This window comes from Sus scrofa, chromosome 9 (assembly GCF_054392235.1).
Source record: "Sus scrofa isolate SSC_HxYL_T2T_F1_AM1 chromosome 9, Sscrofa_HxYL_maternal_Yorkshire_Landrace_v2.0, whole genome shotgun sequence".
Lineage (NCBI taxonomy): Eukaryota > Metazoa > Chordata > Mammalia > Artiodactyla > Suidae > Sus > Sus scrofa.
The window spans coordinates 70,164,608-70,187,601 of NC_139391.1; the positions used below are offsets into that span (position 1 = coordinate 70,164,608).

Below are 22,994 nucleotides of genomic sequence, written 5' to 3' on the forward strand. Positions count from 1 at the left end.
ACGCCAGATCCAAGCCATGTCTGCGACGTACACCACAGCTCACAGCAACACTGGATCGTTAACCCACTGAGCAAGGCCAGGGATCGAACCTGCCACCTCATGGTTCCTAGTCAGATTAGTTTCCACTGTGCCACGACGGGAACTCCAACAGTCAAACTTCTTTATATTTCCTTTTTACAGTCTGTTCATATTTAGATATTTGGTAATGCCTAATCATAATCTGTTAACTTCAGTTAGTCTGCATTTATTCATTAACGGGGCATTCTTTAGATGGTCTCATGCCTGCCTTAGACCATAAATATCTGCGTGATTCCTTGACCAGCAGCCGGCACAGCACCACCTATTGGGAGGTACTTTATTCAGAGATGCCTGCTCTGAACAATTGTGCAAGTGGTGCACTGCCCAACTCCAGGTAGCACCAGTCAGAATGTAGTCCAGTGCTATTCAATAAGACTGTCTGGGATGATAGAAAGGTTCTTCAATCGGGGGCTGAAATGGGGTGACTGACTGAGCTGAATTTGTAAGTTTCATCAGTTTAAGTAGCTACCTCTGGGCTAGGGCTACTGTCATTGGACAGTGTCTCTACTCACAGTAGCTCTGTTTTTATTCATACGTTCATTCATCCATGGAAAAAATATTTATGGAGCCTCAGCTCTGAGCTGCGTGCCATGCTGGGCTCTGTGAATGCCTAGAGAAGACAGTTCCCACTCTCAGGAAAACTTCTGGTCTAGTTGGGGAGACATGTCTATAAAGAAATAAAGGGAGTTCCCGTCGTGGCGCAGTGGTTAACGAATCCGACTAGGAACCATGAGGTTGCGGGTTCTGTCCCTGCCCTTGCTCAGTGGGTTAACGATCCGGCGTTGCCATGAGCTGTGGTGTAGGTTGCAGACACGGCTCGGATCCCGCGTTGCTGTGGCTCTGGCGTAGGCCGGTGGCTATGGCTCCGATTCGACCCCTAGCCTGGGAACCTCCATATGCCGCGGGAGCGGCCCAAGAAATAGCAACAACAACAACAACAAAAGACAAAAGACAAAAAAAAAAAAAAAAAGATAAGAAAATATAATACTTGAAAATTAGAAATAACCTGAAATAAAGTCATAGAATAAAAGAAATAATTAAATTAAAAAAAAAAAAGAAATAAAGTGTTCTATGCCATGAAGGGAGTATTTACCAAGTGCACGGCTGCCCAGATGAGAGGCTAGGTCTGGCAAAGCAGTGGGTTGAGGATCCGGCGTTGCCGTGGGCTGTGATGTAGGTCACAGATGCAGCTCGGATCCGGCATTGCTGTGGCTGTGGCATAGGCCAGTGGCTACAGCTCTATTAGACCCCTAGCCTGCGAACCTCCATATGCTGCAGGTGGGGCCCTAAAAAGACAAAAGACAAAAAAAAAAAAAAAGAGAGAGAGAGAGAGAGAGATAACTCCTAAAACAGAAGCAAGAAGTATGTCATTTAGAGATTCGGAGGTAAATAGCCAAAGAAATATATCAGAAGTGTTGAAAGGGATGACTCCCAGAGATGGGAAACAGGAGGGAAACATATTTTACATCTTACAGATACACATTCAACCAGGGGCTTGTATAGCTTTAATACTACTTTTCAAAAGCAATGAAGGAAAAATTAGTAAGTCGCCCAAATTTATCCATAACTGATGTGGTGGAGGTAGGATTTGAATCCAGCAGGCTGCCTTGGAGCTGATGCCACCACCACCAAGCAATGCCACCTAAAAACACCTTCCTCCCAGCACAGTAAAAAACCAGTAACTGATCTAAACAAGATCCAGAGGCTGACATACAATAGATGCTTAGAGAAGGGAAATGATTTTGTTCCAGGGAGACAGCTCCCACTGGACACATCCACTAAGGAGAGGGGTCCTGCCCTGAGTCCAAGCCTGAGGGGCTCTGGTGCTTCAAAGCTCCTTCCTCTAATTTTTCCTCTAAGTGTTCCCCCAAGTGCCTGGGACTAGATGGAGCTCTCCAGTCTTCAGAGTCTCCCCTTCAGAGAATCTTCTAATAATACTCTACAGCCTCTCCCGCCTCTCTCCAATGGGGTTGACCAGACAGCCCAAGAAGCTCCAGGACTGGCTGCTACAGGGCCTTAGGGGCAGGCCCCACTCCAGGAGGAAGCCCTGTCTTGTTCCCAGGATTGTGTGAGATTGGGCTGCCAGAATGATGCTGAGACAAAATTTTGAGTAAAGTCACATGGTGTGTATAGACAAGACCCTGAAGAAAGTTTCGCCCAGGGTTCCTGACACCTAGGGGCAGCTATGCTTTCAGCTCCTGTCATATCAACCCCTCCCTTTCACATCACATAGCCATTGCCCAAGAGCTGTAATTAGAAGTCCCAAAGCACCTTACTGAAGAGTGGGACGTTTTGTCAGGCATTGGGATGATTTCCTCCATCACTGGCAAGTATTATTGAGCACCTACTATGTGCTGGAGTTGGGGAGAACAAGATGCAACCCTGCTCTCTGAGGGCTCGAGAGCTCGTAGGCTGGAGGGGAGACAGAGAGGCAGACCGGTACAGCTCAGCCAGTGTGGGGCCAGGGCCAGGGCTGGGTGAGCACAGAGAAGGGGGCTGAACATGGTTTGCCGTGGGACTTCAGAGAGGGGCTGCAAAGGGAAACTGTGGTGTGGGGTGAGGAACAGACTAGAAGCTTCTTCCAAGTGCTCTTCCTAGCTTAAGATTCTCTGATGTCCCCATCCAGATCTTTCCACAGTTTCAGGTGATAATGAGCTGGGGTCCCTGCCTCTGCAAGTTAACCAGGGGCCTCACACCGTCTCCATTTCTGAGCCAGAACAGACCTGAAGGGATCATCCAATCAGCATATCATTGTTTGGTTGAGAAAACCAAGGCCCAAGAGGAAGTGTCTTAGGCATGTCAGGGAGTCTCAGAGTCAGGAAGAGCCCCTGATCTCTCAGCTCCCAGGCCAGGGCTTCTCACACCTTAAGTCTGGACGCTGCTGGAGCCCCCTTCAGGCAGACAAAATTTCCCCTTTTTAAAGAAGACTCACTCTACCCACACCAGACTCATAATCTTTCTCACATCCCCGATTCCGGATCCAACCACTCTTCAATCAACAAACGTTCCTGGTGAGTCTAGGAGAGGCAAATCTTCTTGGGAACACAAGCTGTCTGACAAATTTCTGGCCTCAAGAAGTCACAGCCCAATGGTGGAAGGGCACATACAAAACAAACTCGTGATACCTCTGGGTCTCCAGAGTACTTCCTCCAGAGTACTTCCTCCAGAGTATTTCCTTGGCGCGCAGTAGGCGATCAGCGAACAGAAACAGAAAATTATCATTTTCTGCAAAGAAGCCCGTGGGTCGGCGAGAAAGGAAAGACGGTCCTGGTTCTGCAAATAGCTCCCCAACGCGCCCTGGCGGGGCCGCGCGGGAGCAGCCTGCCCTGCTCCTCCTCGGTCCCGGTCCCCGCTCGGCGCGCGAAGGGAGGGGCGCGGGGGCGCGCACGCAGGGTGTCGGGGACGCGCCGGCTGCTCGGGGACGCGCACGGGTTGGTCTCTGCCCTAATGCGGCGGCTGGCGGCGAGAGGCGCTGCAGGGGACGCGGGGGAAGTGGCGCCGCCGGCAGCGGACAGCACCGACTGCGCTCCGGGCCGGAGCCCGAGCCCTTGCAGGTAGACGAGTGGGGACACGGAGAGACGAGGGTCGGGGTGGAACGGGGGTCGTGGAAACCCACCTAGCGACACTCCGTTGTTCCCGCCCTCCTCTGGCGGTTTCCATCCCCCGAACTGTCCCCATCCCCCTCTACCCACATCCCCCGACTCGACCCTTCTTTCTACACCTTACCTGCGCTGAATCCATCCCTGTGTCCCTGGCTGGACCCCGCCCCATGCAGCTCCCCATCTCCTGCCCGCCCCAACACCTTTTTATCTCATTGGCCGCATCCCCTCCCCCTTCCCGCACCCTCACTCTCTTCCTCTTTTCCTTCGTCCCTGCCTCACCTCCGAGCCCTGCCCTTACCTGTTTACCTCACACCCCACTTTGTGTGACCCCATCCTTTCTATTTTTCCGGCCCCAGGCACATCAGCCCCGGTCCCTGCCCTCCCTGTTCTGGTCCCCACCTCATACCCCCATCCCGCCAGGTGCCTGTCTCTCCATCAGCTCCCTCCAGTTTCTATCCTTCTCGTCCCCGCTGCATGCCCTGTCCCAGCCCCTTCCCAGCTGCCCCTTGGTTTCCTCCTCCACCATAGTCCATCTCAGGAACCGGATCTTCTCCCCCTTGCCTATTAGCTGGCCCGACACCCATCACCTGCCCTTCCTTGCACAGCCTGTAGCCACACGGCCTGTACTGAGACCCCCCAAACCTGCCATTGGGCCCTCCTTCCCTGCTTGGGGAGGCCCACGGTCCAAAGGCCCTATGTACTCGCTGTTGCAGAATCCACATATAACCCCTTTCTGCGTGTTTGATCCTATTCATGGCTTGGGGCAAAGGATGCTGGGTGTTAGTAGGCCTCTCTAATGTTCCTCTTCAGCCACCCACTTCCCCTCGGTGTTCAGGTTTATTTCCTAGATGGACTAGGGGAGGAGGTGTTAAGCTTAGGGAAACTAGGATGGGGGAGAGGCAGGGGCCAAGGAGATGTCTGAGCAGCCTCTTCCTGGTCTTGAGCTGAGCTCTGGGATGCAAAAGCCTGAATGAGGAGCCCCACTGAAGGGCTAAAGAATTTTGGATTTTAGAAAGGATGCTTCCGTAGCCTCCAAGTCAGCACTTTGGCATCAGGAGGAGCTGTCATGAGTGTGACCCATGGGCTGGGCTGAGTGGGCAGAGTGCTGAATCACCTAGACTCTGGTCCCCATGGCAGCCCCTCTCCTGCCCTGAGCCAGGTTCTGCTCCGAATTCCTTCCTTAGCCTTTGGCAGCGGGGTGTGTGTGTGTGTGTGTGTGTGTGTGTGTGTGTGTGTTGGGTAGAGGTGCTTCCTTCCTTGGTCTGGAGGAGTAGATGACAATGTCCCCTTTCTGCCTGTCTATCTCCCTGGTGTGAGGGCCTGGTGTGTCTTATCTACCTTGGAACTCTGATGAGCCCTGCTGGGCCACCGTCAGACCCCCGACAAGGGCAGGCCACAGGGCTTCGGGACCTGGCCGGGCAGGAGTTGAATTGTTTGTTTGGAGCTGAAGACTGGCAGGTTCAGAACCCACCAAACTGACAACATAAGTAGGAGAAACCCAAGGAAAATGTGTGTGGAGCCCCTGGGGATGGGGCCATGCCAGCCATGGGAGCAGGGGGTGGGGGAGGAAAAGGAGGATGGCAGAGACCTATCTCTCTCTGGTTTGGGGGTGATTGGAGCTGGTGAATTTGCGTTGCCAGAAGAATTGAAGAAGATGGGGGTGGGGTCTGCTATGCATCTAATACATTCTACCTTTTGTCCTGACAGAGCTGGCACTTCTGAGGGAGTAATTTCTTCCTCTTGTGTTTAGATTCAGCTGAAGGGGTGTACGTGTGTGCGTGTGTGCGTGCCCGTGTGTGTGTGTGTGTGTGTGTGTGTGTGTGTGTATGTGCGCGCGTGCGCGCGCGGAAGGAGAGAGAGAATGAAAATGAGAATGAATAACACAAATGAGAAAGAGATTCAGTCACATTTAGCCCAGAAACTGTGTTTGTCACCATGAACCAGAGAATGGCAGCCCAATTCCTGCCCTGGGGACCTCAGCTAAAATCTGAAAATCTTAAATTGGAGGCGAAGAACAAATTGCTGATGGAGCCCACCCTTTCTTCACAAGGCTCCCTCGCTTTAGAAATCTGAGTGGACTCCTTCAGCTTATAAGCAGCAACTCTGAATGGGACTCAGGCAGTGCCCAGCAATGGGGGTGGGGGTGCAGCAGGGGACTGGCTATCCTCTGCTTTGTCAACCTTCTGTGCCCCTCCCATCATGGGTAGGGGTGGGGCGGAAGTGTCCCCTGGCTTTAGCACTCCCAGGGCTGCCAGCATTTCCTGGTCCGTGAGAAGGCATCACCTCGAGGCGACTACGAGAGCTGATTGGATTAAGGTTCCAACATTGAAATGCTTAATTGGGGCTCAGGTTAAGTGGGGGATTCTGATAACAGTGTACATCTTTCCTAGTTCTGTGCAGTGAATCTCAGCCCTCATCCCTCCTTGGACATCCCAGGGGCTACACGGGGATAAATTGAGGCACACAGAAAGGGGAGCCAGCTCCATGACAAGCTGGAGCAAGACCCGGCTGGCTCCCCGTAGGTGACACAGGCTGTGCTTACAGAGCCGCGTCTTTCAGGGGCACATGGAGGAGGTGGCTGATACCCAGAGGTTGAGTTCTGGCTTTGGACATTTGCAGGGGCGGTGGGGGGGCAGGCAGAAATAGGACAGAGGAGGGTCCTATTTCTGCAGTGACTGACAGGCAGGATTCCAAGGCTCCTGTCACTCCATTGTTGCAATATGTCCCTTCCCCTGGCACCACTCTCCTCCACAACCATCCAAGAGCTTCTGTGTGAGGATCATCATTGAGTTTTTTTTTTTTGCTTTTCAGGGTTATGCCAGTGGCATATGAAGGTTCCCAGGCTAGGGGTGGAATTGGAGGTACAGCTGCCGGCCTATACCACAGCCACAGCACCGCCAGATCCGAGCTACGGCTGTGACCTACACCACAGCTCACGGCAACACCGGAACCCTAACCCCCTGAGCGCGGCCTGGGATCGAACCTGCATCCTCATGCATGCGAGTCAGGTTTGTTACCACTAAGCCACCATGGGAGCTCCCATCTTTGAGTCTTTAGAAAAAGAAATTCTTAGGAAACCTGAAAGAGAGAGACAGAGAAATTCAGTCCTCGGTCTGTTTGGTCTGAGAAAAGAGGAGGAGGGAGTTCCTGTCGTGGCGCAGTGGTTAATGAATCCAACTAGGAACCATGAGGTTGCGGGTTCAATCCCTGCCCTTGCTCAGTGGGTTAAGGATCCAGTGTTGCTGTGAGCTGTGGTGAAGGTTGCAGACTCAGCTCGGATCCCGCGTTGCTGTGGCTCTGGCATATGCTGGTGGCTCCAGCTCCGATCAACCCCTAGCCTGGGAACTTCCATGTGCCGTGGGAGCGGCCCAAGAAATGGCAAAAAGACAAAAAAAAAAATAAAGAAAGAAAGAAAAGAGGAGGGAAGAAAGTGGGAGGAATTTAAGGCTGGTTACATACTTATTCAGCAGATACTAATTAAACCTTACAATGTGCTGCTCTGCTAGGTGCTGGAATTGTAGAGATGAAAAGTAAGGCATTGAGAGTTTGGGATGGAAATGCTGTAGCATTTGGTTGTGATGATTGTTGTACATCTAGAAATGTAATAAAATTCATTAAGTAATTAAAAAAAAAAAAACAAAGAAAGAAAAGTAAGGCAGGGTCCGATCTCTCAGAGCTGCCAGTGGAATGGAAAAGAGAGACACGTCATCAGACCAGTAACGTAGATAAGCTTGAGTGAGGACATGGGGCCAGGGATGTTGAACAGCAGCCTCATCCATTCTCGAGGCCTCAGCCCCTTTCCTGCACAGCTAGGAAGAAGGCAGGGTGGATGTGATCAGCAGATGGCTCAGCTGCCCCAGAAGTTGCCTGGGAAGAAAAAGATGGAGGAGGAGGTGAGATGCCAGATGTTACCAGATCCCCTCAGTACTGCTTCAGCCTGATGGGGAGATCTCTGGGGGCAAGATCGAGGCTGCTTAACTCTCCCATTCTGTTTCCTTAGCGCTTATATTTTAGGGGCAACATGTGGTCAGAATATGCTCAAAATGTGAGTGAGTCAGAGGGAAGGGGCCCAGTACCTGCCCTTGGGGAGCCCCTATCTGATGGGGAAATTCAGGGACAAGGTCTTGTTCAGGAAAGTGAGTAAAAGTATCTTGAGCTTTGACATGTGTGGTCTTGGAGCTCTGGGAGGTCCGAGTCCCATGAGAGTCATCAGAGAGGTCCAGGTAGGGGAGATCGGGTTGGTGGTGATGGGAATCTTAAGAAATTATGCTCTTGAGCACGAGTCACCATGAACATCCATAGCCGAACTGGGAAAGAGCCTAAGGATGGAGACAGCAGCCTCACCTGTCTGAGGAGCACCCCGTCCTCCCTACACATCTGATTCCATTCATTTCACTGGTGTCTCCCGAGCCTTTGAATGTATCCCAGGAACGAAGCTGGGCATTGGGCCTATAAGCCAAGTGGGAGAGACAGAATGAAAACAAATTAACATTCAGTACAGGAAATGCTCTGTGTGAGGTTCGGGATTCCTGGTATGGTAGGAGTCTGGCTCAGGGGTCCTGTGAGCAGCAGTAGCACGTGGGTTGGGTAATTGCACCACACTGCTTGGCTGCTTTGGCTGGAGCTGCCTGATGTCACACTTCTGAGCATTTACTTCAAATACCGGCCCCGGCCTAGCTGCAAGGGCAGATGTTAGATGGTCCTTGGGGACGGCAGGGAAGGCCTCGGGGAGCTAATGGCTGCGCTGGCCGGGAACATTGGTCAGATTGTGCCAGTTAGCTTGAGAACTCTTGAACCACCCTCCTTTCCTTCAGGTGGCATCCGGAGTTCCTGTCGTGGCACAGCGGAAATGAATCCGACTAGGAACCATGAGGTTGTGGGTTTGATCCTGGGCCTCACTCAGTGGGTTAAGGATCTGGTGTTGGTGTGAGCTGTGGGGTAGGTCGCAGACACCGCTTGGATCCCGCATTGCTCTGGCTTTGGCATAGACTGGCAGCTTCAGCTCCGATTAGACCCCTAGCCTGGGAACCTCCATATGCTGCAGGTGCGGCCCTAAAAATCAAAATAAATAATTAAATATATATATATTTTAAAGTGGCATCTTACAATAGTCATCATTATAGAGTGCTTACTATGCGCTGGGCACCCTACTATATGCTTTATAAGCATCAGCTCATTTAATCTTCATAAGGGTTAACCTTACAAAAAGAAGTGTTGTTAGGATCCTGGGTTTACGCCCCATGAAACAGACCCAGAGAGGTTGTAATTTAAGATTGTAGAACAGGTGGGTTGCAGAGCTAGGGTGTAAACCTTTATTGCTTGACATCAAAGCCCATGCTCCTCTCCTATGAGCCCTCTGACCTGATAGGGCTGGAGTGTTTTATCCACTTGTACAGGGTTCTCTAGGAAAAATTGTTAGAAGGGATGAGTTAGCATGCATTTTTGAGTACCTGCTGTGTCCTTCTGAAGGATCCAGAGATGCAGTTCCCTCTTTCCAATAAGGAGAAGTAGGATGGAAACATGTGAACCCTTGGGAATAATACGGACATCGCATAATTAAGTCTTCAGACCCTGGACAGTACAATTTCAAAGGAGGGAGTGATGCCTCGGTGTGGCTGTAGGAGTTGGAGAGGTGATAGGGCATCAGAGAAACTGCTCAGTTTTTGACTGAGCATTCAAACCTTGGTTCTGGCACTTGCTAGCTAAGGAGACAGGCTCCCAGTCTGTAAAATGGGGGTCTTCATATGAACCCTGCAGAGCTGTTATAAGGATTCAGTGTAATAAGGCAGTGAAGGGCCAGCACCACCACCCCCCCGCCCCCCCGGCTGGCAGTACTCACCAGATGCTATAGCTTTTCTTCACAGAGGGCTGGGAATGGAGCTGAGCCTTGAAGGATTGGTAGAACTTGAATCTGGAAGGGAAGGTGAGAGTTTCCTAGGCGAAGGAACCCACCAGGGGTTTAAGCAAAAACTTGATGGGTTCAGGTTTTCTGGGGGGGAAAAGTGGTTTGCCTCACCCTGCCTGCTCTCCCCAGGTTCCTGCAGTAGAGTCTTATAGAAAAAGGTATCTTCATGAAAAGCACGAGGGGCTTCTGTTTGACTTCCTGCCCCATCATTAACTGAGCTTAAATGTGTTTCTCTCTCTGAAATTGGAAGATTGCTGAAAGTTCCTTGCCTCAGAAGCCCCTGTCTCTGGAATTTATGTCATTGATGAATTTCTTATCTTGCCTTTCCTTTCCCCAATGCCATGCTGCGAAAAAGTTGGAGCACCTGGGCCTGGTAGGGTCATCCCCTTAGGCTGTTATCACTCCCTCCACCCCCACTCCTGCAGCTTCCCTCCTCTGGGAAGCAGCTGCCTGCACATCTGCCTCCTCCTTCACCTGCTCCTCCTCACTCTTCCCCTCCCAGGCTGGGCCAGCCCCTCCTGAAAGGCCTCCCGGCAGCCCCTCTCCCCGTCATTATGATGCTAATCGTGTTGTTAATTTTTCTGAGACGCAGAAAGAAAGCCCCAATCTGTTCTAATGAATTTAATTAGAGAGGGGCTTGGAGGGCTTCAGAACCTCTTACCCGGATCACAATAGACCGAGTTAACGAGATAAACAGCTTGGGATGGGCCACTCTGGGGTCAGAAGGGAGGATTTCTGGCTCAGTCCTAGAGTGCGGGAGTTGGAGGAAGGCTGTGTGTGCAGTCGTCCGCCAGGGGGGTTCTCTTTGGGGCTCCTTCCATCTGCCCCACCCAGACCCATGGATATTGTTGCGTATGTAGTTCTGCTTCTGGGTGACATGACCCTCTGCAGAGGTTTGTCCTTCTCATCGTCATCACCGAACACTGATTGAACACCTCCTGTGTGGGTTAGAGGTCCTGTACCATCTTCTGGAGCAAAATGGAGGCTCGTGAAACCTTGTCTCTACCCTGAAGGAGACAAGAGCTGTATCTCCAAATATAAGAAACAGTTGCTCCTTCCAGACAGTAAATGCTGGAAGGTTGACAGGAGATGACATTGGGTTTGGATGAACTGGAAAAGCCTCTTACAAGAGGAAATACTTGAGACATTAAAACTTGAAGACTTAATGATCAGAGCTGCTGAAGGAAGAGCAGGTCCAAAGGCAGGAATGGGCAGGGGATGTCTGAGGCATGAATAAATGGCATGGCTTGGGTGGTGGGTGCCTGCAGTTCAGCAGTGAGGGACATGTCTGGAGCAGGGGTACTGAGACTAGTCGTAGAGGACCCTGAGTGCTGGGGCCTTTACTCTTTGAACCCAATCATACCAGGGTCTCACTGTGTTCCTTCTCGGAGCACTTAGCACGGTCATTCTGGGGAAGGGCCCAGGACAGGATGATTCTGACCTTCGTGCTGAGTTCACTTTCCTGGATCCAGTTTAGGCCAACTGGGTTAGGTTGGCCAGATGCTAAATTTTGTTCTCAGATCTTGTGACTTTCTGGGATGAGAGTGAATGGCTGGCAGGGCAATTCCAAGGACTTTTCCCAGGGATGAGAGTTCCTTCTTTACTGATGCTGGCCAATTTGCTTTGGCACTTGCAAGTATTCAGTGGAATCTTCCAGTTCCAGGGTCACTGAGTTTCATAATTCATCTCTTTGTTATCATCAAGGGTTCTCTGAATGTGCATGTGTACATGTGTATGGGTGTTTGCTCACATGCTGCTCACATTATTGGAATTATTCCAATTAGATTCGGGTTCTAGTGTGACCTTCATTTGCAATACGAACGTTAATAAACATGTCTGGGCCTTAATTTCTCCATGTGCAAGATAAAGGGGACGTGTCATCCCTTTATCCTATTGTACATGGATGCCTAAACCAAATGTTTTAAAAATAGGATTTTAAACATGAGGCGGTATTATAACTATCATTTTGAGAGAAGGATAACATTCAGCTGAAATTTTTATTTACTTTTTTTAAAGATTTTATTTTTTTATTTATAGTCGATTTACAATGTTCTGTCCATTTCTGCTACACAGCAAAGCAACCCAGTCCTGCATATACATTCTTTTTCTCACATTATCCTCCATCATGTTCCATCATCAGGGGCTAGATATAGTTCCCTGTGCTATATAGCAGGATCTCGTTGCTTATCAGCTGAAATTTTTACATCGATTCTCTCCCCCTTAGAACCTCTTGACTTGTGAGACTAGCCAGAGCTTTATTTGGAAGCACCAACAAAGACTGTGCTTTTTGTTATTTTCCGGAGTCTGCCTGGGCTAATGCATAATTAGTAGTGGAGTCAGTACACTGCTGTCAGGTGATGGTTGACCTCTCCGTGCATGTTTGTATGAGACACATTGTTATAATGCCACTGTTACAATGCCCATTGTGTGGTATTTTTCCACATGTTGGAGGTGACATGTTCTTTATGAAGGAAAATGCCTCTGAGGCCACAGACAATTTTCCTATGCTGACGCAGGCAAGGATAGAAACTAGATCTCTTTCTGATCATCATCACGCACTGAGTGGAAATGAAGCCTTTGTGACTCATGTTGGGAGTCTAACCAGTGTTCTCTGGCTGATCCCAGCTCCGAGCTGTGCCTTGGTTTGTTTTTACATAATGTTCATTGCATGTGCAGTTAGTCTTTGAAGCCTCCAGCACTGTGCATAGCACGCTTCTGGGTGGCAACTTGTTTTGAGAGAATCTTTAACTCATAGAATGTTAGAGGTGGTCCAAGATCATTATTTTACTGATCAAGAAACTGATACTCAGAAGAGTAACATGATTTATGACTGTGTGGCTAGTTGCTGTGTTTCCAGATACTGGCCCATCAGGAACCTTAAAAACTATATATGAACCTAGTAATTGGACAAGAGGACATGTATTTAAGTTCCTTGAAGCATGATCTAAACTAGAAATGCTTTGGAATGTCAGAGAAGAGAGGATGTCAATGTAAACTAAAGTCCTTGGGGACAATTTTGAAGAGCAGCAGGGGCTGGTCTGGATCTCTAGAGATGGGTAGGATTTGACTATAATGGTAAGGAAATGGCATTTCTGGTAAGGTAAGGAAGCATAATGGAGAGTTTAGAAAAGGGAGGGTGTGTGTGGGCATTGAATTGACCAGGCTGGAGTGGTGGAAGGTGCAATTAGAGAACTGGGACTGGTCTCCAGAGAATCTTGCATCTAAGGAATTGCACTGTGTCTTGGAGTTGGTGAGAAGCATTTAAAGCCCCTTAGCTGAGCTTGCTGTTGCCCTGAAGACAAGATTGTGCTGTTAGGAGAAGTGAATGGGAAATCCCTTCACAGGCACCTAGTGCTGTCTGGGGATAGGTGTCTCTGAAGGAGTGTTTGGGGAAAAGGAAAGGGCTGGAACTTTTCCTTGGGCACTGGTAGGGAGCTTCATCGCTGTCCAGGGTGCTGACCTCCCCTCTGAAAGATTTTTCCTCCCCCATGATGCCAGGTTAGAAGATAAAGCCAGGGAATGCTAAGAACCACCCAAAAGGGATCTGGGAAACAATTCTGGCTAGGACTAGGTAGCATGTGGGCTTTCTGGCAGCAAATCAGTTTGCAGCATCTGACTTCACAATCCTTGTGATGAAAGCAAAAGTTTGGGTTAGGGAAACTAGTAATCGCCCTTTTAAGAAGGAGAGACCATGTGTGTGCACATATGCATGCCAAAATGACCCAATTTATAGCCCCATAAGTTTTGCCTTAGAGGAGTTCCCGTCGTGGTGCAGCAGAAACACATCTGACTAGGAACCATGAGGTTGTGGGTTCAATCCCTGGCCTTGCTCAGTGGGTTAAGGATCTAGCGTTGCCATGAGCTGTGGTGTAGGTTGCAGATGCGCTCAGATCCGGCGTTGCTGTGGCTGTGTTGTAGGCTGGAAGCTATAGCTCCGATTATACCCGTAGCCTGGGAAACAACATATGCCACGGGTATGGCCCTAAAAAGACAAAAGACGAAAAAAATTTTTTTTTTGCCTTAGAGTCCTTGAGTTTACATGAAACATTGCTTGTTTCACTGTGAAAATGTAATCTTTCGATTCAACATTTAGAATGCCTAAAACCTCTCCAGTTTACATGGAGAGAGCAACAGAAGTTCCCAAAAGACCCTTCTCTTTGCTTCAAACAAAACAGCTAAATGTTCAATATTTGTGCTGTCCAATAGAGCTTTCTGTGATGATGGGACTATTCTGTACCTGCACTGCCCAACATGGTAACCTTTAGCCACGTGTGGCTACTGAGCCCTTGGAATGGGGCTGATGTGATTGAGAATTGAATATTTAATTGAATTGAAATAGCCCTGTGTGCACAGCTTTAATTTCAGAATCCTTGACATTTGCCACTTACTCTTGCTTATTTGTCCCTCCTACCTAAACCTCACTGACTTAAAAATGGACTTTTGAATGGGAGTGAGTTTGACACATTGCTAGAGAAAATCCCACACCGAATCTGAACTGAAAGTGTGCACCTAGCTGTGAGTTTGGCCCTTTTTTTATTGGATACATGATGCACTGCAGTTTTCCTTTCAAGGGCAGGGAGAAGCCTCCTTGGATTCTGGCTCTGATCCCAGGGACCTGATTTGAGACTTTTTGGAGTCTTGAGTGGGCAAGCAGCACAGTGTGTATGGCTCTGCAGTGAGGTGGGTACAGAGGGTGTGCTGTTATGTCAGATGTTTGTGAGCATCTAGCAGAGAGAAGTTCCTGGTCTTAATCCAGCTGCCTCTCCGACGGTAGGCATCATTTCATCTTGTGTACCTGGTATAGTGGATGTGGCCCAGGCTGGGGGTAGGTGTCAGTGGTAGAGGTACCAGAGGGGGAAAATCCTTGAAAATGCCAATCAATAAGCAAGTAATAATAACATGTCAAAAGACTGGAGCAGAAACTTTCCACTGGGTTGGCACATGCCAGCATACATCAGTCTGTATAACCTTATCGAGAACATCTTTGATTTCTTTGGGTCTTGAGTTTAAGGCTAGCTATGTATAAGTCTGGTTTCCTGAACCAGAGTGCATGCTTTTTGAAGCTATGCCTTGCAGTTTTCTTCCATAGAATCTCAGCATTCTGATAGTAATCCTTAATAAATGCCTGCTTGCGAGTAGCTCATTGTTAGCCTAGAGCTATGGGTTAGACTCCCAGAAAATGTGTGCACATGAATACAGATAATACTTACCAAGCCCCTGCTGGGCATAAGTCTCTGTACTTGGTGCTGGGGGCAGAGACAAAGGAGGAGCCAAGGATAGTTGATCTCAGTCTGATGGGAGAGCAAAGGCAGGCACGTGTGAGAAATCACACACACACACACACACACACACACACACACACACAACTGATAGACAGAAACAAAGACTGAAGTGGTAGCTGGGAGACAGAGCTGGGGGAGGGCTGCAGGATGCTGGAGGGGCCATTTTCTGTGTGTGTCTCTGTCTGGCCTTTTCTTGAGGATTCCCTTCTTCATGAGGCTTAGCTGGTACCAGCCACCCCCATGCCTGCAGTGACAGTGCTGCCTTTATGGTGGGTCAGGCAGCTCACTGTCTCTCTGGGACTGTGCTGAGGCGCTGCTGTCCTGAGCTTGCCTCTTCTGTGATGAAGACACCCAGGGGGAGCGGGGGGAGGGGGTGGTATGTGGAGGAGAAGAGTGTGAAAGGGAAAGAAACTCCTTTTTCTTCTTGTCACTGCAATGTTAACAGGGTCCTGCTCTCAGACTTCCTCCTGGTCACAGAAGGGGCTTGTTAGAGCTCTAGCAGCTCTGTTCCACGGAGCCTTGTGTTGCAGGCTCAGGTGCGGCTCCGGAGGAGACAAGAGAAGCAGAGCTTAGGGACGTTGGCTCCCCACAGTCGCCTGAGCTCCCTGCTCTACTCTCAAGGTGGGTGCACCGCCTGGTGGGGAGCAGGTGGGCCGCCTCTCCCAGCTGGGGCTGGGGCGGGTCTTCTCCCTCTGACTCACAGAGAGGAGCCTGCCCTTTTCCATCCTCCACGCGCACATGAGTCACCTGAGATCTTGTTCAAGTGCAGAGGTGGAATCAGTGGGTTTGGATTGGGCCTGAGAGTCTGCCTGTCTAACGAGCTCCCAGGTCATGCCAGTACCGCCGGTCAGCAAACTGCTATCTGATTGTCGCGACCCCTCACATGTCCACAACGTGGCAGCCTGGTAGCCTCATCTGGGAGATTTTTAAACATACTGAGGCTGGGACCCACTCTACACCAAATGAATCACCATCTCTAAGAGCTGGGTTTCAGCACTGGGATGTTTAAAGACCCTCCTGGTGATTCCAATCTAAAACCCAGACTGAGAACCACTGGCTCTCTGGATAGGTTTTCTCCTCCCTCTGATCTGCTTTTCACCTGGCTATTCCTTCCTTATCCTATGAGACAATAAGTGCCCCAAGGGCACAGCATGTCTTGCTTGAGCTTGTCTGACCAGCCCTGGCCTCAGTCAGCACAGGGGCAGTGAGCTCTGTCCCTCTGGCCATTGCTCTCATCAATGTACCGCGAGCCATGAGGGATCAAAGAATGTGGCTGGATTACAAGGCAAAGGGCATCCAGTGCCTGGAACCATGCCCAGAACATAGGAAACTTTCAAGAAATATATGTTGAATGGATGGTTATTCCAGGGTAGGGTGGCAGAAAGAACACTGGATTAGGGATCTGAAGTCCAGATGGTTTAGGGATCTGAAGGGACTAGGGCAAGTTCTTTAATCTTCTTTAGCTTTAATTTTCTCCATTTTTAAAATGGGGATAATAATGCCTACCTGATAGGACTATTTAAATAATAATACAGGAGAAAGGCCTCTGTAAATGCTAGTGTTGTACATATAGGCAGCTGTGTAATAATTCATTTTAAACGTGGCTGGCTAAGCTACAAGTATTGATTTTCCAACCCTTGTTCTAACAGACCCTTCTTGGGCACCCCCATGCATGTGTCTGTTTGGGGGATGGTGAGGGGTGAAGGGAGGAGCCGTTGACTGGCCACCTGCTCTGTGTCAGGGACTATACAGATGCTGGGCTTTTGTCATCTCATTGATTCATCACAACCCTTGGAGCGGATATTTATAGCCATCACATGGGAAAAAATGGGGGTTTAGAATGGGTCCCAAGCAGGATAGCTCTAAGTGGCAGAGCTGGGATTGGCTCTGATTCCAAAGTCTCCTCATCCTGGCTCGTTACCCAATGGGCAGCTCCAGGTTCCACCACAGGCTGATGGTCCCTTGTTTGAGAAGCTTCTTTGTCTGGGAGTCACTCGTATTGAAGAGCGAGCGTCTGGGTAACACAGAAACTCTACTCTTGCATCAGGGAATGGTGGAGTCCAGTGGCATCTTGGCCAACACAGTGCTGTGGAGCCACTGCTCTGAGTCTTTGTCAGGCTCCGAGATGGAGGCTGTGACACCTTCCTTGTAGAACAATCGCCAAATGCTTGACAGAGCCACGGAACCCACTCTGTTTTGCCTACCTAGGTTTACCTTTCGTTCTGGTACTAAAAGACAATGGGAACATAAAAGATGACAATCCCATGAGCCTCCCTTCATCCGCAGGAATCACAGCAGCAGAGTATCTTCATCACCTGGAGCCTGTGCTCCCATCCTGTGGGGTGTGTGTGAGGTTGGCGGCGGGGGCGGGGCGGGCGGGGGGTGGGGGTCCGCCAATAGATTTGGCACCAAGAGGAGGTCCCAATGTCTCTTGTCCTCCTGCCTACCTCTCTAGCTTCAGCAATGCTGCTATTACAAGGGCACATCCTGACAGAAGACAACCTGGCTAGGCTGTTCAGTAAAACAAAGGTGAGACCTGATTTGCATGGTTTGACCAGTTGTGGAGAAATCTACCTAGTTCTGGTGCTTATCTATCTTTACCTGGAAGAGTTAACTCAGGATCTTAGCAGGTGTTAGCTGAGACTAACTGTACCCTCACTGAGAAATAGAAATATATATTTCATTGGACAGGAAACTCAAGCATGACTACACAGGCACTACATATATTTCCTGGTGGGGCTTTGGCTATAAATTGCTCACTGAGAAATGACTAACTCTCCATTCATATATCTGGTCCACATTCATCCTCTTTTTTTCCTTTTTCTTTTTACAGCTGCCCCTGCAGCATATGGAAGTTCCCAGTCTAGGAGGTGAATGGGAGTTGCAGCTGTGGCCTACGCTACAGCCATGGCAACACCGGATCTGAGCCTCATCTGCAACCCATGCTGAAGTTTGCAGCAACCCCAGATCTTTACCCACTGAGCAAGGCCAGGGTTCAAACCCACATCCTCACAGAGAAAGTGTCGGGTCCTCAACCTCCTGAGCCACAACCAGAACATTCGTCCTCTTGCTGTGTTCTAATTTGGATGATTTTTTTTCTTATGCATTCCATGAAATTCTGTGCTGAGATGTTGCTTTCCCATATCAAAGCCAGGATGACAATGTCCAGAACTCTCTTTTTTTTTTTTTTTTTTTTTTTTTTTTTTTGCTATTTCTTTGGGCTGTTCCCGCGGCATATGGAGGTTCCCAGGCTAGGGGTCGAATCGGAGCTGTAGCCACTGGCCTACGCCAGAGCCACAGCAACGGAGGATCCGAGCCGCGTCTGCAACCTACACCACAGCTCACGGCAACGCCGGATCGTTAACCCACTGAGCAGGGGCAGGGACCAAACCCACAACCTCATGGTTCCTAGTCGGATTCGTTAACCACTACGCCACGACGGGAACTCCCAGAACTCTCTTAAGCTTTTTTTTATGAATTGTTCAGTGTTTCCTTTTAAGAACAGAGTGTTTATCCATTGTGTTTTTCCAATATCTTCTCTGCTAAATCCCCATGTATATTTTTTGGCTTTTCCTTCTCTTTCTCTTTGAGTGTCCCTAGAGACTCTGTTTCCTGTCTCTGGTTGCACATGGTCAGCAAGCCACCTCTCTGATAGGAATAAAGATGTCCAGTTAGGCCTGGCTTAAAAATGAACCCCCCATCCCCCGAAAGCTTGGCGACTCAGGACCAGTCTGTGTAACACTGTTAAATGCCCTGTCTGACTATAGAGGCTGGGGTCTTAGTGCTTAATCTTTTTACTCCCACGACTATGGCTCCTCCAGCACAACCTGTCCTGGGTAGTTTAGGAATCAGCATGAGCCTGCCGAGTTTCTGAGACTTGGAGGGGTTTGGTGGGTGGGCCCCCAGGTCCCTGGCCCTTTTCCTTCTCCATCTGGCTGCTTTGACAGCAGTGGGGGCCTTCACACTGCACTGAAGTGGGGGGCTGCGGAATGTGCACATTAGGGGACGCCAAGGTGAAAGGTGATGTAGCAAAAGACTGTGAACACTGTGTGGCTGGACCCTTCTAGAAAATTCTAGAAGCTGATGTGGAATTGGGGTCAGGGCCCCATCCTGAGTCAGATGGGGAAAGCCCTCTCTGACCATATCCCATGATTCCTTTGGGTTCTTTTTTTTTTGTTTTTTTTTCAGGGCCGCACTTGCAGCACATGGAGCTTCCTAGGCTAAGGGTCAAATGGGAGATTTAGAGTGGAGCCTTGGAAGATGGAGCTCTTACACTTCCTGTGCTACTAACAAGCTCATTAGGGAGTGTCTCCAAGGGGGAAGGGGCAGAAATTCAGAAGAAATGGACAGTCCATATTTTTTTTGTTGTTGTTTTGTTTGCTTTTTAGGGCCATACCCATGGTGTATGGAAGTTCCCAAGCTAGGGATCAAATCAGAGCTACAGCTGCCAGCCCGCACCACAACCACAGCAACTTGGGATCCGAGCTGTGTCTGTGGCCTACACCACAGCTCATGGCAACGCCAGATCCTTAACCCACTGAGCAAGGCCAGGGATCAGACCTGTATCCTCATGAATCCTAGTCAGGTTCGTTAACCACTGAGCCCCGAAGGGAACTCCCAGTCCAGTTTGCCTTAAGCCCTAGTTTCCTAATTTCATCCTGGCCACATCCAGAAGTGAGGAGAAAGGAATGGCTTTTCTGAGGCACAGACACAATGAGGAAACTCACATGAGGCTCATCAATGGAACAGGGGTAGAAGTGAGACCACACATCACACCAGGGTATGAGGGTCCACTTCTCATACAAAGCCATTGCCTCCTATAACCTACTTGTATCCTTAAAATACCCTGGCCCCACAGCATTAATACACTGAACTAATGTATCATTTGCACCGTAGAGGTGGGAAAACCAAAGCCTAGAGAGTTGGGTGACCAGTTGATGAAACAGCATGAATCAGGGCAGAGCCAAGCTGAGTTATCTACCTCCTGACTCTTGGCCTCTGGGTTCCTAGTCTAGCTCTCTCCTGGGCTTCTCCTGGGACACAGGTCTCAGCTGGTGTGTAGCGTAAGGCAAGCCCTGGATCCCTAAGTGGGGGGATGGAGAACCGTCCACCCAAAGCAAAGCCTCTTCCAGTTCAAGCAACTCTGGCCCAGACCACCATATGACCATCACTGCACCCTCCCAGCTCTGGCAGGGTTTCAAGTCCTGGTCTCAGCAGCCACGGGACTTGGTGGCCAGGCCTGGGAGGAGCCCATTGTCTTCTTGCATCACCGCTGGCTGTGTGGCTGCTGGCTAGCTTGCTTGTTCATTTTTAATTTGTTTTGTGTAGGCTGCTCTGAGGCCTATAGTCAGTCACAGCTGGGCAGCTGGCACCTGCTCAACCTTTGCCCCAGTCTATCCTAGATTCTCCATGGTACTGATGAAGACTGCTGGCTGTGTGTGTGTGAGAGAGAGAGAGAGGGAGAGGGAGGGAGAGAGGAAGGTATTAAGCTTCCTGAAAAGCAGATCTCTTTCTCTCCTGGGGGCTCATTCTGGGTGGAGATAACTCAGGGCTGGTATGTATGTGACTGTCTTTCGGGAGCATATGCATATGCATGTGAATTGACCTTGGTTGTGTGGTTTGGTCATGGGTTCCAGACATTAGTAGCCTGTGACCTCCCTCATCCCTGGCTGTTGCCATGGCAGCAGCAGCAGCAGTAGTAATAATTAGAGTGAGAGTAGAATAATGGCAGCTCCTGGATATTCAGAGCTTACTCTATGCTAAGGGCTTTTAATAGGTGTCTCACTCCAACATTCACTTCTGATGTGTTTTCGGTGGCTTGTAGTACCGGTGAGGAAAGTAAAGCACAGGGAACTTGATGGCTTTTTTTCTGAGGTTGCTCAGCTAGTAAGCTATGTGGGTGGGGCTTCAGATCAGATCCTTCTGATTCCAGTCTGATTCCAATCAGATTCCACCTGATTGAGCCTTGAACCTTTGTACTGTCCTGAATGCCAAGAAGATCTTCCACGCCAGAAAGTCCTTTGCACCCCTACCCACCACCCTGTTCCCACCTGCTAGAGTAAGAAGAGGCAGAGGTCTGAGCAGCTGATGGATTCCTCTGTTATGGGAAGCCTTAGCATCTCATAGGCTTCTTAGACATCTGAGAGTTAGTTTCGTCTAGAATTAGTTAGTCTAACTAACTGAGAATTGGTTATTAGACTCTGGGATTAGTTATATCAAGTCCCTTACTTTGCGCAGGAGGAAGACGAAGCCTGAGGCCAGGATCCATCAAAACTGGCAGCAACCTCAGGGCAAAGCGAGGGTAGAACCCAGCCCCCAGCTCGTAGCCCAGGGTTTTCTTACCACCATCCACTTGTAGAGAATCCTACCCCAGATACCCCAGATCGCGGGGAAGGAGGAGGGCCAGGCCGAATTCTCTTTTTACCACCAGGCTACTGACTTGCTTTGGGCTGCATCGAGAAGGGAGAGTCCCAATGGGCTTTTCCTGTAAAGTCCTCCAGCCTCTCTTCCGTGTATCACTTACCCTGGTGCATTTGGGAGGTCAGGGGTTATAGAGGACTTGACTCTTTCTTGTCACTCCCACCCCCCCTTTGCCTTTTCTCTCTAGAAAATTCCACAGACCCCAGAGGTTATGAAAGACCCCTCCCTGGCCCAGGGGCAAATGTGCCTCCATCTCCCTTAGAAGGCTGGACACTTTGCATTTTGCTTCTTTTCCCTGGGAGCCGTAGGCATGGGCAGCAAACAGTAGTGGTGCCAGTTGTCCGGTTTGCCTCTTTCTGGGGTAAAAGCTCACAGGATCGCTCCAAGAGCCAGCGGAACACCATTGCTTTAGTCTCAGCTATGATGCTGATAACACGATGAATATACAGGCGGAGGGCGGTGTGAGCCTTGGGGGTCCACTTCTGTCTCTGCCTTTGTCGTCCCATTAACCCACTGGAAATGGTGATCATGCCCCCGTTTCCCCAATTCCCAGAGGGACACACTAGACTTAGGGACCCAGAACCCCAGGCAGGGAAGTCTGGAGAATCCTCCCGTCCTTCTCATCCATCCTCTGTCCAGGAACTGACACTGCCTCTTAGCAGGAATCAGCAGGACTCCGTGGGTTAGATGCAGTCCTGTAATCCCCTTGGTCATTATTTTTTAAATTAATTGTATTAAAGTAAAACATACCTATAGGAGTTCCCATCATGGCTCAGCGGTTAAATGAACCCAACTAGCATCCATGAGGACGAGAGTTGGATCCCTGGCCTCACTCAGTAGGTTAAGGATCCAGTGTTGCCATAAGCTGTGGTGCAGGTGGAAGACGTGGCTCGGATCCTGCATTGCTGTAACTGTGGTGTAGGCCGGCAGCTGTAGTTCCAATTCGACCCCTGGCCTGGACCATATGTGGCCCTAAAAAGACAAAAAAACACCAAAATCATACCTACAGTGCAGTACACAAATCCATGTTTTATATTTCTTTTTTTTTTTTTTTTTTTTTTTTTTTAGTCTTTTTGCTATTTCTTGGTCTTGGGCTGCTCCCGCGGCATATGGAGATTCCCAGGCTAGGGATCCAATCGGAGCTGTAGCCACCGGCCTACACCAGAGCCACAGCAACGCGGGATCCGAGCCACGTCTGCAACCTACACCACAGCTCACGGCAACGCCCGATCGTTAACCCACTGAGCAAGGGCAGGGATCGAACCCGCAACCTCATGGTTCCTAGTCGGATTCGTTAACCACTGCGCCACGACGGGAACTCCTGTTTTATATTTCTTAAATGTTACTTTTCTGGTTATAAAGGTAAAGTTACAAAATTTGAAAAAAAATTAAACAAAAACCCACTCAGAAATAACAGCCATTAAGACTTGATGTGTATGTTTTCAGCTGCTCTTATCCTGGTTTGAGAGTTATTGCTAGAGGTTGGCTGTTGGGGACAGAGGACAAGGACAGGGCTCAAGGAGGGTCCTTTGCCCCTTCTCAGGTTTCTCCGCTAATCCCAGCCACTGCCTAGCTTCTGATCTTTGCTTGCAACCTAGAAACATGATCATCCCTGCCGCACCTGTTAATAAGTCAATAATCAGCAGTAAGACCATGCAGGTCATTATTTATTGAACAGCCTGCCTTGTTCCAAGTACAAAAGGCAGG

The 22,994-nt window shown here is 49.5% G+C and overlaps 1 protein-coding gene across 37 annotated transcripts in view; it reads left to right on the top strand.

The window, feature by feature from the left end:
• The first annotated feature begins 3,508 nt into the window (after positions 1-3,508).
• NFASC (neurofascin) overlaps positions 3,509-22,994 on the top strand; it is a 212,422-nt gene continuing 192,936 nt past the window's right edge. For all 37 annotated transcript variants that reach the window (XM_084976689.1, XM_084976706.1, XM_084976701.1 and 34 more), the window contains exon 1: positions 3,509-3,632. In XM_084976689.1, the coding sequence (XP_084832815.1) occupies positions 3,526-3,632 (107 nt within the window). In that variant the 5' untranslated portion in view covers positions 3,509-3,525. The remainder of the gene's footprint in view (positions 3,633-22,994) is intronic.